The following is a 16,944-nucleotide window of genomic DNA, read 5'->3' as shown; positions in this document are numbered from 1 at the left end:
AAGGCTGTGTATGACAAACCTATAGCCACCATTATACTTAATGGTGAAAAACTAAAGCCATTTCCTCTAAAATCAGAAACGTGACAAGTATACCCACTCTCTCCACTCCTCTTTAACATAGTATTAGAATTCCTAGCTAGATCAATAAGGCAAAATGCAAGCAGAAAGGGGATCCAAACAGGGAAGAGGGAGTGAAACTTTCCCTCTTTGCAGATGACATGATTCTGTATTTAAAGAGCCCTATAGACTCCACTCCCAAGCTGCTTGAGCTGATTCAAAATTCTGGTAAGGTAGCAGGGTATAAATTAACCCTCAAATATCAACTGTCTTCCAATACGTCAATGATGAGAGGGATGAGGCAACAATCAGGAAAGCAACTCCTTTTGCAACAGCCTAAAGAAAATAAAGTACCTAGGAATTAACTAAGAATGTAAAGGACTTTTTTGATGAAAACTTTAAAACCCTGAAAAAGGAAATTAAAGCAGAACTGAGGAAATGGAAAAATCTCCCATGCTCCTGAATTGGAAGAATCAACATCGTGAAAATGACAATCTTGCCAAGGGCTATCTACAAATTCAATGCAATACCCATCAATATCCCAAGAAATAGAAGAGGCAATCTAAAATTTCATATGGAATAACAAAAGACCCCATATAGCAAAAACACTTCTAGCATAAAGAACAGTGCAGGAGGAATTTCAATACCAAACTTTAGACTCTATTACAGAGCTATAATTATAAAAACAGCTTGGTACTGGCACAAGAACAGGCCTGAACACCAATGGAATAGAACTGAGGACCCAGATATTAACCCACAGACCTATGGCCACCTAATCTTTGATAAGGGAGCCAAAAATAGAATTAATGAACGACAGCCTCTTCAACAAGTGGTGCTGGCAGAACTGGTTAAGAAGTTGCAGAAAAATAAAGTTGGATACTTCTTTGTCACCCTGCCCCAGGATTAACTCCAAATGGATCAAAGACTTTGAGGTAAAAGCAGATACACTGAAAACTTTACAAGAAGGAAGAGGAGACACAGTAGGCCTCCTTGGCCCAGGTCGAAACTTTCTTAATAAGAACCCAGAAACACAACAAATCAGAGAAAATCTGGATAAGAAGGACTGTATTAAATTGCAAAGCTTCTGTATGGGAAATGACATAGCTAGTAAACTCACTAGAAAACCTACAGAGTGGCAGAAGATCTTCACTAACCAAACAACAAAGGCCTCATATCTAAAATATATCAACAGCTCAAAAAATTGAATTACTCCAAAACTAATCTCCAAAGTAACAAACGTCCCATTAAAAGATGGCCCAAAGACTTAAAGAGAAGAAACAAAAATGGCCTATAGACACATGAAGAAATGCTCAACATCTCTGGTCATAAAAGAAATGTAAATCAAAACCTCTCTAACATTCCACCATGGCCATGATTAAGAAATCTAATAACAGATGCTGGAGGGCAAGTGATCAGGAGGGATCACTTCTGCACTGTTGGTGGGAGTGCAAACTCGTTCAACCACTATGGAAAGTAGTATGGCAGTGCCTTAAAAGGCTAAACATAGAGCTCCCCTATGACCCAGCAATTCTACTACTTGGCATTTACCCAATCATCCAGAAACAAGAACATACTAAATCCACTAGCACAACGATGTTTATTGCAGCATTATTTACCATAGCAATGATGTGGAACCAACCTAGATGCCCCTTATTTGATGAGTGGATCAACAAGATGTGGTATTTATACACAATGGAATTCTACGCTGTTGTCAGAAAGAATGATATCGCCCCATTTGTAAGGAAAGGAAAGACTTAGAAAAAATTGTATTAAGTGAAGTAAGCCAGACTTAATGGAACATAGGCTTAATGGTTTCCCTCATTTGTCATAACTAGTAGAAACCTTGGGCTCTCCTAGCAGAGATTTACAATAGAACAAAATCTAGATACATAAGGCCATGTAGTATGATGCTAAATGAAAGGACCTCCAGAATATAGAAACATATAATGAGTGATTGCTGTCCTTAGTGTACTATGTTATCTCTCATCTCTTGGTTATCTCATATTGTTATAGTATTTCACCTTGTTATTTGGTATATTGTATATATGTCTATTTGGTTGTTTGACATTGGATAGGGAAGGGGGGAAAACATGATGAGGGAGGTGGTGGGGGGATGGAATTGAACACCAAGACATGAGAAAGGGTATCAATGTATGTGAAGTAATGCACCTTGTATCTGGTGAATATAATGTAACCCTTCTATTAATTACAATAAAATACATGAAAAAAGTGCCGACACTAATACATTGCAATAATGAGATGGCTGTGATTTTATTTCCCAGTATGCATCAGAATCAGCTGGCACTGATGAGTCCTTCCGGAAATAATAGTCTTGGACAGCAAGTGAAATAACACATTTTACACTGAGATATTCCAGACTTTCTTCAAAAAATGTTTAAGAATATGTGATATTTCATTCGTGAAGCTTTACTAAGAAGTCTGTTGCTCACCTTTACTATTTGTCTTTTATTCTTCCTTCCCTTCCTTCCCTCCCTCCCTTCCTTTCTTCCTTTCTTTCCTTCCTTCCTTTCCTTTCCTTCCTTCCTTCCTTCCTTCCTTCCTTCCTTCCTTCCTTCCTTCCTTCCTTCCTTCCTTCTTCCATCCTCCTCCTTTTCTCTTCTCTCTTTCTCTCTCTTCTCTCCTCTTCCTTTTATTTTGTACTGGTCCTGGGACTTGAACTCAAGACCTGAGCACAATCCCTCAGCAATTCTTGCTCAGGCTAGAACTATACTCCTTCATCCACAGCTTTAGGTTCAGAGAAGTTTTTTTGTTTTGTCCTGCTGTGTTTCTTTGTTTGTTGTGTTGTGATTAATTTGGAGATAAGAATCTCATGGACTTTCTTCCCAGAATGACTTCAGACAATGATCCTTAGGCAGCAGCTTCCCCAGTAGCTTGGGTTACAGATATGAGCCACTGGCAGGAGGCTTCATTGGTGAAATTTTTAGATTACATATCTAAGCACTTCTGCTAATCATGAATAAATAGGATTAAACAAATAAGTATTTAACCCAGTATTAACAGAAAAACACATTTGTGTCTTTAATCAAAGTGATATGTTAGTTTAACAAAATAATACTGGGAGCTGAAACATGTTTTGTCATAGAGAGGTCAAGAAGAGGAGGTACGGTTGCTTAGAGAGAAAAGGGTGGGTAAATACAGCCATAATATTCAATATACATACATGAGAGGATAAATGTGGTTAGGGGAAATGGGGAAGAACAATCAGAGAAATGGCATTGATCAAATTCACCATACCAATATGTTGATATGTTGAACTGAAAACTCCTTGTACTATTACTACTTATAGAAAATAAAAAAAATGAAAAGTGATGTTACTTTTCATCAATGTATCCTAAGTTATCAGTTACAATAAAATGTATACCAATGATTGGAGACACTGAGCCTATTACATAATAAATATAGAGGCAGTGTCATAAAAGAGTGTGGCACTCAATTGAAACAGTTAGAGATTTGAATCAATTAACATAATTTTAAGTTACAAAACATTTCCTACAAAAAAAAAAGACATGTGACATGTTAGCCAAGCACTGGTAGCTCACATCTGTAATCCTAGCCATGCAGAAGGCTGATATCTGAGGGTTTAGATACAAAGTCATCCTGGGCAGGAAAGTTTGAGACACATTGCTAACAAACTTCTCAGAAAAGTAGGATGTAGTTTTGTGGCTCAAGTGGTAGAATCCTAACCTTGAGCACATAGAGGCTCAGGGACAGTGTCTAGGACCTGAGTCCAAGCCCCTGGCAGGACTGGCAAAACTTAAAACAAGAAAGAAAAAGAAATGAAAAGAAAAATTAGGAAAGTTAGTGGTCCCCTAGTCTATCATGTATATGAATATGAATAGATGGTGAGAAAGTATCAGATTTAGGGTGATACATGTTAATAAATAAGTCCCTCTATGGCACCCAAAAATACACATTAAAACAGGCAATTTTATAATTATTCTTTATTAATTGTAAGTAAAACACACTTTTTAAAAAATGCTACAATCCTGTTTTATGTTTTTGGGAAGACTTTACACATTGCCATCTACCGAAATAATTGTGAATGAAAAATCACAAAATAAAAACACAAAATGAGTTCTTGGATAAAAGCCTTTTTAATGGTACTTTTGATATAATTGCTGGTTTCATAATAGTCCTACATATTTATTTCAGTTATTTCCACACATAATTTGGAAAGACAAAGAAAGCAAGTTCATTTTTCATAATGTTGATTAACAGACACAACAAATAGGACCACTAAATATCCACTTAAAACACTATCATACTCAACAGATATTACTGTATAGAACATAGAATTCATAATCTGAACTTAAAAGGATTAAATATTTTTTAAGAAAGCAAAACATTTCAGGATATTATATAGCATACTTCCTTTGAGAATCCAAGCTGTTTACATGGCTTAGAAATATGGATTGCTAAAATTTTAAACATAATCTCTCCCCTCTACTTCTTCAAGCGGAGTCTGATGTATTTGCATAAACCAATATTGAATTTTGATATGACATTTTGGCTAGACAGCTGTATGTGAAAGGCTTACATATTATAAACTCAGTGACAAGAACCAGCAAACAACACATATCTGTCTGTGGTGAGCTGAGATCAGGTTTCTTCAGTTTGGCAGATCCACATTCTGTAGGATGAGGGCCACTCTGCTTGGAATGTACACCTAAATCAACACAATCATGTCAGTGCAATTGGAAGAACTATTGAACATGTTGTCATCATGTCAAAGTGACACAGATATGATGCAGTCTCACATCTGACTGAAGTCACAGGTATTTTTACAACTGCCAAGCCTGAGAAGATTCAAATGTACAGATCCAACATTATGGCACCAAAGTAAGACTAGTTAAAAACAATCACCACTAGAGGGCTCCATATTATTTACCAAAAGCAACATTCATCACAGGAATACATCCATGGCACTCTTAGTTCCCCATTTAATCACAATCCTGTGGAGCTCAAGACCACATGAAAGCTCTATAATTTTACTCTGTATAGATAGATGGATGTAGCATGTTAAGCCTGCCTTTTAATGAAGATGCTTTAAACACCTCCCACCCCATTTTCCTATTCATGTTATAAATAAAAGCAGAGAAGGAACTGTATGTATTTTAGCCCTCTTCACATTTTAACTCAATTGAAATAATGAAAAAGAAATGCACCTCCCTTTAGATACTAAATAATCTTGGCTCATTCCTCCATACTTCCATCTTCCCCATTCTCAAACCAGGCTGCAGTCACAGTTTTTCAGGTGTCAAATTCTTCCCTTATCCCTATTCTTATCTATAATATATCTTGTGCTCTGAACACATTTGCATAGACTATTTTTACATCCTACATGTCTAGTTTCGGAGAGGTCTTTATAGACAATTCTAATAGGCTTTGATTTGTAGGTTTTTACTATATATGAAATTCAATTTTGCTTTTGTGTGAATGCTTAACACAATTTATTTCAAGTTTCCCAATTATGCTTTGTGATAATGAACTTTAAAAATGTAAAACCCACACTTCTTTAATTCATACTTTTCCTACATGCTAATGAAGAATTCAAATGCTGATGTTGACTGTACTAAAGAATACATAATACACAAGAAAATAATTGTGAACCAATACTTATTTGAAAACATTTCTAGTGTGCTGATATAGGCTATCACTTGTACTAAATTTAGAAGTAATCAGATGGCTTGATGCTTATTATGTGTTAGTCTATACAGAAGTACTTATGAATTATTTTAGTAAATAATTAAACAGTATACCTAATACAGATTGTTGTCAACATTAGGACAATCTCTCCTGCTGACTTTGTTAATATTGTTACTTTATCTTTGAGTGAAAGATTTATTTAGGGTTAAAATATAATCAATATAATAAACCATTCAATTTTAGAATTAAAATAAAAAATACAATACAAACATTTTTGGAAGGAAAAAAACAGCAGAATCTGATTTACATTTAGTAAGACATGTATGTCTAATTTATTTTTAAGCACAAAATTTTTTCACTAAGGTTTCTTACTACACTTCAAAAAAATCAGACATCAATTGGTCTGGATGTTTTTTGAACACCGAAGATTATAAGAGGTTTTAGATAGTTACATTTTAGGAAATTTATTTTATGAATATAAAATAAAGTTTTTCTTAGCTTCAATTAGAAGTATTCATGATTTGGAGAGTTATATTTAAAAATGTTAAAAGCTAGTTATAGTTCAATATCTTTATTTACAAGGAAGTATTTCCAAAGATATATATTACATCCCTTTAGTCATTACAGGTGGGGAAATCAAGTGTTTCAATGTCACAATGTGTTTCTCAACAATTTCATATGGTTTATAATGTCTTATAACTGTAAAACCACAGGAGACTATAATTGCAAATGCATGCCTCTAAGCAATGTTTTATCTTTAGTTGTAATATATAATATAGTGAGAGACCAGTTCATCAAAAAAAGCTAGGTACTTCCATAAGTGAGCAGGGCAACAGCCAATTACCAAGGCAGATCCAGCCAAAAGAAATCTACTATTCAGCTACAGACAAAGAAAACCAGGCCAAACCCGGACACAGAAATCCAATTCAACCCACTTACCCTTCAGGTCATCAAAATAGGCACAAATTAAGCCAGTAATCTGTCCTTCAAAAGGTCAAACTTCTAAAAGAATTTTCCTTAAGAAGCCAAATCATTATTGATACACATCATTCACTTTTATTTATCCTTAAGTAGTTGTATAAATGTGTTTCATGTTGAAATCTATGTATGTAGACTTGAGGATCACAGAGGTTCACCTAATTGGCAGGCTAGGAGATTTTACATAGAAAACTTAAACATCTAAACACTGAAAAGCAATCTACATTTCTCCATAGCACCAAAAACTAGGCACAAATTTTTCAGTTAACTCTGTATTAAAAACTTTTCTGTGATAAGGTATCATCCCACAAAACTGGTGAAAGCACTCCGATAAATCCAAGTCTCTTGATAAAGTTGGTTGTGAGGCACATTAATCAGGCTTAGTGCAGATAATGAACCGTCTCTCTCAGTCTGTGGCATAGTCATCTATCAGAACAAATCCAGTCAATTTTTTCTTTGGATCCTATGCAATTGTGTTATCTTCTCCTGAGAAGATACCAAATGTCCTCCTAAGAATTTCATTAATGGAATGTAAATAATAACTACAGACTGATAGTTCATAGATAGTCCTTACTGTCATTAGAATTTCTGATACTTTAGCTAGCTCAAATTTAGGAGTCAATAAAAGGAGGCCAGTGTTCAAGTTTACAATCTGCACCTCATTTTCTACTTTGGCATTTACTAGTTAAAACAAAAATGCTCCAAGAGCTCCCACTAAAATGATGCTGGTCCCTTTCTGTGAGGAAATTTATGACACCAATTCAAATCACACTTCAAGACCATTTGAGAGTCACTGCTCAAAAATCTTCAGTTGATAATTATATAAGGTCATTTACGGGAATATTTAGTAATTATATTTTGTCTCTGCGGTGTTAATTATCAGAATGTATTTATGTTGCTCTGGAGTCTGTGGTTTAAGTAACATGAAAGAATTCCCCTCCCCTGCCCTCAAGCATGTTCAGGATATTATGAGTTTTATTTACTAGGTTACTTTGTATTTGAATCAATTTTACTCAGTTAGTGGTTATTGATTATATCAAAGGACTGATGATAATCAGAGCTAATCATTAAGAGAAACAAACCCCTCTATACATTATCTCAATAATAAAAAAATAAAATGAGAAGAAAAAAAGAAGAAACAATTACAAACACATATAACTCCTATCATTTTCATTCAATAATAATTTTGATCTATGTATATCCCTTAAAACATGAACACAAACATATAAAAAAGGTTCAAGTACTTTTAAAAAGTTATAGTTTTTAAAAGTTATAATTTAGTAAACAGAAATCATGAAGTTTGTATATGACACATAATACATGCTACTGAAGGTATGGACTATGCCCAGTTATTAGCTTTTTATCTATAGTCATTTCAAGGCTACAATTACACTGAGAACAGATGAGAAAATATGAAATATGTGCCTTTGAGTTTCATTTATTTTGCCAGTTGCATTCAGTCACTTGTTTGAAGAAAGCAGAGCAGTAATGTATAAACTCATCAAATTTATTGAGAGTCTAATATATTCTACTTCCTTGAGTTACGTTGATTATTTTAAGGATTTAATTAACATTTTAAACATTAGTATGACAGTAAATGTAACTAAGCACCCAGGATGCATTGGTGAGCCTGGTAAAGTGTTATTTTTTTCTAAAGAATCAAGCTGAAATGTGCTCATAGAATGTTGAAAGCAGAGTGTCCAACACATACAAAGAGGAAAATTTTATTTTAGGATTTAACAATAGTACATGCAGATATAATATTGATAGGAATGAAAATCTTCAAAAAGAAGTGGGTTGATCCTTTTAGGAGTTTAACATACATTTTTCTTTAAAAAAACTCTCAGTTAATTTTAGTCCTCAAATATATGTTTCATAAATATATAGGTCATGAAATATTTTAAGCAAATATGATATTCTACCTCATTTTGTGTTAATTTCAGGAGAAAAGCCTTGCTAATATTCATTTCCATATAGAAATGCATATTATCTAATCTACAAACATACACTTTTAGGGTTGAAAACTTTCAGGCAGAAAAAAAACTAAATTTTTTTATAGTTTTGGACCAAGCCAAAAAAATACTTCAATGGATACACTACATTTTCAATATTTAACAAATGAAGAACAATGAATGATACATCAATCAAGATGTTTATAGCTAGTATAAGTATCTACTCACAAATCTCCAAATTTCAAATAGGAATAAACAGATGTACTTCATCTTGGTAAAGAACTCAGGTGGCAAAGATTAATGCTAAATTTCTAACTTTATTCACAGTTTGATCAGTGAGAGTGTTTCAGTTACTATGAAGAAATTTAACTTGTTTGAGATTCAATAACCATTGTTCCCTTGCTTGTGTCACAGAATTTTAATTTATGAGCTGGAGAGCAGGAAAGAAGCACTTTCCAGTCCTCATTGACTAATTATATATATATCATATGACACAAACTAAGATACAGTGATGATGCTAAACTGCAATTTTCAGTAACTGCCAGTAACTGTCTTCCTACACGTTTTGGCATTTGTGAGGGAGACTGACCTTAGAAAATAGTTTCTTCCATGGAGGTACACAGACCTATTCCTGGCTTCCCAGTTTCAACTCAGGGAGCAGAGAGACAAGGCTAGGGCGGTACCTGCTGATGCTGCAGCAATAAACGACTATTTTAAGATTCCTCCGAGCTCTGTTTGTTGCTATCTTTGAAAACAGATTTGACACTTATTCAGCAGACCCCTTGGATTACTGAGCTTGCAAATTAAGCTTTGGCAAAGGCTGTGCATGCGTTATGATGGGCGAGAACTTCACAGAGAAGGGAAAGTGATATTCTTCCTTCCATTTATCTAGGGAATGGGAGGCAGGTGTGATCTCACAGGTAGTGACCCATTTAGGATCCCGTTCAAGTAACATGAAAGGATGGAATCCAGCAGAAATGAATCTGTTTAATAAGGATCTTCATTATGAGATGCTATTGTAAAAATCTTCTCATGCAGTTTTTCTCCCCTTGGACTCTTGAAAGAACTGTCTGGCAGGGGGAAACTTGTTTTCTTTATTGTATCAATTCACCTGAGCTCTTTGCTTCTATACAGACATGATTTAGTTGGTCATTACACAAGGAACCAAGAGACTTAGTTAAATAAAGAATAGTCACTGAAAACAAGAAGTTACTCCTGGCAGACAGGATTAACTCTCTTCTGCCTGACCAAGCTGGATAAGAATTCTGCTCAGAGTCAGCGGTTAAGCTCTCTTCTATTTCTTCCAGGCTTTTGTGCTATGCTCTATCACATGTGTCACTGAGACTTTAGAGACAGCCTTCATTCTACCTGCTGAGTTTCAACTATGCATTCTGTGTTTGCCAGATCAATTCAATTACATCTCAAAATGTAATCTGGCTGCTGTCGCCACTAGATACTTGACTTGTTTTAATTATGATGGACTATTTTTGGTCTTACAAAATCAAAAAGTGCCAAGACACTTTCTGTTCAGTCCAACTCACACACATACACACACACTCATTTATTTTTGCAGTACTGAGTGGGGCATAAACTCCTGGTCTTCTGTATTAGTTATATTTTAACTAGGTTCACCAAGGTTAGCATACAATCACAGCCCTCCTAGAACTGGGATTACAGCTATGCTCTGTCCTGTCTGCTTCTTGTTGAGATGACTCTCATGACTAAATTTTTACTTGATCTGACCTTAAACTATATAAGCCTCTCAAGCTGTGCCTCTCAAGTAGCTACAATTAGACTATGCATCCTGATTCCTGGCCTAATATGTTTTTCTTTTGCGCAGTACCGGGGTGTCAATATTTGAGATTTTAAGCCTACCAGGCAGGCAGTCTTCTACTCTACCACATTTCCTCTCCTTAACCTAAAGATTATAAGCTTCGAATTTTCCCTAGGCTAGGAAACAGTATTTTTAATTAAGGGTCCTTATAACACTTAATATCTGGCCATGTTTAAAATTGATCAGCCATGATAACAGGTACTTTTAATTCAATTTTTTGAGCTGTTGATATATTTTAGATATGTTGTATGGTTGGTGAAGATCTTCTCCCACTCTGTAGGCTTCTTACTTAGTTTACTAGCTAGGTCCTTTGCCATACAAAAGATCTGCAGTTTGATGCAGTCCCACTTATCCAGCCCTTCTCTGATTTGTTGTGATTCTTCGTCCTTATTAAGAAAGTTTCGACCTGTGCCAAGGAGGTCTAGTGAATCTCCTATTCCTTCTTGTAAAGTTTTCAGAGTGTTGGCTTTTACCTCCAGGTCTTTGATCCATTTGGAGTTAATTCTAGTACAGGGTGACAAAGAAAGATCCAACTTTAGTTTTCTGAATGTGCTTAACCAGTTCTGCCAGCACCACTTGTTGAAGAAGCTGTCTTTCTTCCATTCTATTTTTTTTTTTTGGCTCCCTTGTCAAAGGTGGCCATAGGTCTGTGGTTTAATATCTGGGTCTTCAGTTCTATTCCATTGGTCTTCAGGCCTGTACTTGTGCCAGTAGCAAGCTGTTTTGATAATTATAGCTCTGTAAAAGTCTAAAGTTTGGTATTGAAATTCCTCCTGCACTGTTCTTTAGGCTAAGAAGTGTTTTTGCTATACGGGGTCTTTTATTATTCCATATGAAATTTTGGATTGCCTCTTCTATTTCTTTAAAGAATGACATTGGGATATTGATGGGTATTGTGTTGAAGTTGTAGATAGTTCTTGGCAAGATTGTCATTTTCACGATATTGATTCTTCCAATTCAGGAGCATGGAAGGTTTTTCCATTTCCTCAGTTCTGCTTTAATTTCCTTTTTCAGGGTTTTAAAGTTTTCATCAAAAAGGTCCTTTACATTCTTAGTTAAGCTAATTCCTAGGTACTTTACTTTCTTTGAGGCTATTGCAAAAGGAGTTGCTTTCCTGATTGTTGCCTCACTCCTCCCACTGTTGGCATAGAGGAAGGCAGTTGATTTTTGAGGGTTAATTTTATACCCTGCTACCCCTCCAAAGTTTTGAATCAGCTCAAGGAGCTTTAAATACAGGATCATGTCATCTGCAAAGAGGGAAAATTTTACTTCCTCTTTCCCTATTTGGATCCCCTTTATGCTTGCTTCTTGCCTTATTGCACTGGCTAGGAATTCTAATACTATGTTAAAGAGGAGTGGAGAGAGTGGGCAATCTTGTCTCATTCCTGATTTTAGAGGGAATCGCTTTTGCTTTTCCCCATTATCCAAAACTAATCTCCAAAGTAACAACCATCCCATTAAAAGATGGCCCAAAGACTTAAAGAGAGTATTCTCTGAAGAAGAAACAAAATGGCCAATAGACACATGAAGAAATGCTCAACATCTCAGGTCATAAAAGAAATGCAAATCAAAACAACTCTAAGATTCCACCTCACTCCAGTTAGAATGGCCAGGATCAGGAAAACGAATAATAACAGATGCTGGAGGGGATGTGGCCAGGAGGGATCACCACTACACTGTTGGTGGGAGTGCAAACTCATTCAACCACTATGGAAAGCAGTATGGCAGTTCCTCAAAAGACTAAACATAGAGCTCCCCTATGACTCAGCAATTCCACTACTTGGCATTTACCCAATCATCCAGAAACAAAGACATACTAAATCCACCAGCACAACAATGTTCATTGCAGCACTATTTACCATAGCAAAGATATGGAATTAACCTAGATGTCCCTGAATTGATGAGTGGATCAACAATATGTGGTATTTGTACACAATGGAATTCTATGCTGCTGTCAGAAAGAATGACATTGCCCCATTTGTTAGGAAATGGAAAGACTTAGAAAAGATCATATTAAGTGAAGTAAGCCAGACTCAAAGGAACTTAGGCTCAATGGTTTCCCTCATTTGTCATAATCAGTAGAAACCTTGGGCTCTCCTAGCAGAGATTTGCAATAGAGCAAAACCTTGATACAAAAGGGTATATAGTAGAATGCTAAATAAAAGGATCTCTAGGATATAGAAACATAAGCCATATAATGAATGATTGTTGTTCTTAAGGTACTATGTTATCTCTCATCTCTTTTGCTGTCCCTTGGTTATCTCATATTGTTACAGTATCTCACTTCGTTACCTGACATATTGGATATATTTGTATTTGGTTATTTGAAATTGGATAGGGATCTGGCCAAAACAAGATGAGGGGTGGGAGTGGGGGGGATGGTAATGGGTACCAAGACACATGAAAGGGTATCAATGTATGGGTATTAATGCACCATCTATCTGGCAAATATCATGTAATCCTTCTATTAATTACAATAAAAATCTATGAAAAAACCAAACAAGTACTTTTAAATATATGTAATACAATGTTCTGCAGTTTTCCAAAATTTTGGATATATTAATGAATTCATTCCTCTAAGAAGCTCATAAGAGCTGAGGATGTAGCACAGTGATTCTGTATCTCCAGTGTGTGCAAAGTACAGAAAAAAAACAAAAACAAAAACAGGAAAGAAGACAAAGAGGAGAAAATCGATTTCTTGTTGTGAGGGAGGATATCTCCTATCACTAATCTTCCTATTAATCTTCTTTTCACAGATGAAGGATACCTAGGTATAAAAGATGTAAGTGACTCCAGTTATGAACACTGGTAATCAAAAGACAGAGCACTTGCTCTGTACACGAAAATTTGTGACATGTTCACTTTACTGCTAGGCCTTTCTCTAAAAGGCAAAATGCAAGCAAGCAAGAAAGAAACTCAAGGCATTTGTTGAGACACATGACTGAATATTTAGGAAACAAGAGATTTTTGTTAAATCTTTCAATCTCTGTCCAGCTAGTTAAATTGGTTTAACTGGAGGTTTTTTTGCAGTCCAGTGTTGTTTTTCAGGTTGCTCCTAGAGACATGAGTCATCTTTTAAAAATTGTGGACTCTTTAACCCTCTCCAGTATTTAAGAGAGTTAGGCTATTGTTCTTACTCATTCCTGCAACTACTTTTATCCCTCTTATTTCACCTGTTAACATCAAACTCTCTGAATATTGTAGTAGTATTACTTTGAAGAAGGAATCTGATAGCACTTTTTAAGTTTCTCTCTTTAAAATACTTATGTACAGTTTATTTCCAAGGTAGTGTCTTGTGAGTATTACTGCTGAATTAGTTCACCCCTTGTTCCACCATTCCTGTGCTTTACTTTCCCCTCCCCAAATCAGATTAACTTACATGTAAGACAAAAGGTATACAGTTTGTGGGTAGGTGGGGGAATTAGGAGAACTTGAATGAGCAGGAGAAATTGTTCACAAAGAAATGCATTCATTACTTGACTGATGTAACTGTAATCCCTCTGCACTTCACCATATATATCTATATATCTAAATTTATATCTCTATATTTTTTGCCACTCCTGGGGCTTGAACTCAGGGCCTGGGCACTGTCCTTGAACACTTTTTGCTGAAGGCTAGAACTCTGCCACATGAGTCACAGTGAGTGCCATTTTCAGCTTTTTTCTGAGTATGTGGTACTGAGAAATTGAACCCAGGGCTTTGTACATGCTAGGTGAGCACTCTATCATAAGGCTACACTCTCGGCCCCTACAATTAAAAAAGGCTTCTTTCATGCCTTCTCCCTTTGATTTATCACCTGTTGTCATTGTATTTGATTTCGGTTTCCTGTGTCATGTATCTACATTTTTTTTCTTATTTGGGAAAGGCAAAGGAACAACAAAATGGTAAGACAAAGGACAAAAGGTGAACCAAAGCAACAGTGATATCCACAAGACAATAAGTTGGAAATGAACTTCACAACTTGAGTGTGGGGAGGATATGGGGGAATGAGAAGTGGGAGAAAAACAAGGGAGGGTGTTATAATGTTAAGTGAGCAATGTACTCTACCTTATGCATGAAACTGTAACCTTATGCATGAAACTCTACCTTATGCATGAAACATCACATTGAGCAAAAAAATTAAACAAAATATGACCAAGAATGTTCACTGTACATGGACTTCTTTTTGTATCTATAGGCATATGGGGCTCACAATCAACACACACTATTACTTATGCAAACACACACATACACACACACACACACACCACATACACATACTTAGAACAACATTAAATTATTCTGTGGTCACTGCACTTTCCTATCTCCAGTGTGAAAATTTGATCCCCAGTCTGATTTCATTTATTTATGGAATATTAATTGGAGATACAATACAATAAATGAAAGACTAGAACCATTCAAAGAGAAGAAAAAATAGGAAGTCAGGTAATTTTGGAATACCATGAAGATTCTCTTGCTAAATTTATAAGAAAAATTTGAAAAGAAAAAAAATAACAAATTCAGAGCATTAATAGATATGATGAATCCAAAATTTGTTAGATAAGTACCTTGTATCAAGGATGAGTAACCCAGTTAATCCAACATCTCACAATGGAAAGAAAACAAGTAAGATTAGGAGCATACATCTAACCAGCTAGGAAAACCAAAAAAAAAAAAAAAAGACAAGATAATACAATATAGACATGGCTTTGAGACTACGGTATGCTAACAAAGTATACAGTACATTTCTACATCATATATATATATATATATATGTATTTGTGAGTCTTGGGGCTTGAAATTGGCCTGGGCACTATCCCTGAGATCTTCAGCTCAAGGCTACTGCGCCACCCTTCAACCAAACCCTGCTTCCCATTTTCTAGAGATAAGAGTCTCAGATTATTTAGTTGTGCCCCAGTTGGCTTTGAACCTTGATCCTCACATATCAGCCTCCTGAGTAGCTACGATTACACGGCACCAGCTCATCCTATATTTTTAAAAAAAATTTATATGTAGTATTTTAAAGCAATATTCCATTGTGTGAAAATAATGTAAAAAAAAACTTACACAAAATTTTCTTCAGGAAAACTGGATTTTATACTTATCATGGACTCAAGTTTGAGCTTACTCTGAAAAAAGATGTATATTTTATTTGATTCCTTTAAGATGTTTCAAATTAAACTTCATTAATCAATAATGCAGGCATCTGTTTATTATAAAATTTTAGAGCACAGCTAAAACTATAAGGAAGCCAAAAAGTAGAAATACTTTTATCTAGCAAGAATTTAAAGTTGCCTTCCTCTAAATAGTTGAGAAGTGATTTTAATCCTACTAGCATTCAAATTGCTCCAGTTGTCCTCAGATGACTTTTAGAATCATTCCCAAGACATTATTTAGTCCAGTACCACACAATACATCTGGTTTTCCTACCTGCTATTTCTTTTGTGTTGCTATTTGAAGAGCTGTTTTGCTCGGTAAAACCACTGCCATAAAAATAAAGGATTAAATTAAAATTGAATGAAAATATCGAAAGAGCTTTACTTACCAAAAGAGAATAGGGACGTCCGTTATGTTCAAAAGTCTCAGAAAAGAAATCAGTGTTATGGTCCAGTCTCTGATGTCCTCCATAATCCGCTGCATCTGAATCTAGTGCAATTTTATATGTACAGCCCTTAAGGAATTCACAACGGTTCAGGAGTAGGAGATGTAAAATGTGTTCAGAGATGGCAATTTAAAAGTGAGTGGTCTGAACACTGTTCAACAGTGATTTTTTTTTCTTCAATATAGCAGAGATTCTCATGTTCAACAGGAGTTTCATAGGTTATTTAGTACATATACCCATGAGATCCTGTGACCCTTGTATTATAGTAGTTCATCAAGTGATTATTCCACATGGGACTCAATACCCCCATTAAGAGTGAAACTTGTACTCGCTTTGGCAACACATATACTAAAATCGGAACAATACAGAGAAGATTAGCATTCCCCTGCGGAAGGATGACACACAAATTTGTGAAGCATCCCACATTTAAAAAAAAAAGAAAAAGAAAAGTTAAACTCCTCCTCTGAAACCAATCTATTCCATTAGAAGATTTCCTATATTGAAGAAAAATTTGATTCTTTTGGACTACTTCTACTTGGAAAATAGTAATAATCAAGCATAGCCTTGCTAGGTCCATATATCCTTTAAGGACAATATAGGATATATACTAAAATATAGTTCTACAACATCTCACTGAGCACTCCTAATTTCAAGAGTTTTTCCTCTCTCCTCAACTCTAAGTTTACTTAGCTTTCCTAAGTCCTGCTTATCATAGCAAGGAGAGACAAAATGGTTGCATGTGGTCTGAGGAGTGTGTTAAGCAGCCACCTTCCTGTCTCTTCCTTGTTCTGGAAGGTAGGTACACTGCTATCAGTACAGGGCTAACATGTGACAATCATGAGATCTGCTATAATTTAACATGTGCTTTCTCCCTC

General features: G+C 35.5%; 1 protein-coding gene and 1 non-coding gene across 3 annotated transcripts in view; one reads left to right on the top strand and one right to left on the bottom strand.

Annotated features, from left to right (window-relative positions):
• Nucleotides 1-4,010: 4,010 nt before the first annotated feature.
• Nucleotides 4,011-16,944, bottom strand: part of Gbe1 (1,4-alpha-glucan branching enzyme 1) — a 210,950-nt gene continuing 198,016 nt past the window's right edge. For both annotated transcript variants that reach the window (XM_090347887.1, XM_090347879.1), the window contains 2 exons: nucleotides 16,013-16,130; nucleotides 4,011-4,744 (listed from right to left, as the gene is read on the bottom strand). In XM_090347887.1, coding sequence (XP_090204013.1) covers nucleotides 4,688-4,744; nucleotides 16,013-16,130 — 175 coding nt within the window. In that variant the 3' untranslated portion in view covers nucleotides 4,011-4,687. The remainder of the gene's footprint in view (nucleotides 4,745-16,012; nucleotides 16,131-16,944) is intronic.
• Nucleotides 16,394-16,499, top strand: LOC150069538 (U6 spliceosomal RNA). Its single transcript, XR_016538430.1, has one exon. It is a non-coding gene; the product is annotated as a U6 spliceosomal RNA (small nuclear RNA).

Source organism: Megascapheus bottae, chromosome 1 (genome assembly GCF_031878675.1).
Source record: "Megascapheus bottae isolate mThoBot1 chromosome 1, mThoBot2.hap1, whole genome shotgun sequence".
NCBI classification, from domain to species: domain Eukaryota; kingdom Metazoa; phylum Chordata; class Mammalia; order Rodentia; family Geomyidae; genus Megascapheus; species Megascapheus bottae.
Note: the sequence above shows the minus strand (reverse complement) of the source record. Positions and strands in the feature narration are given on the sequence as shown.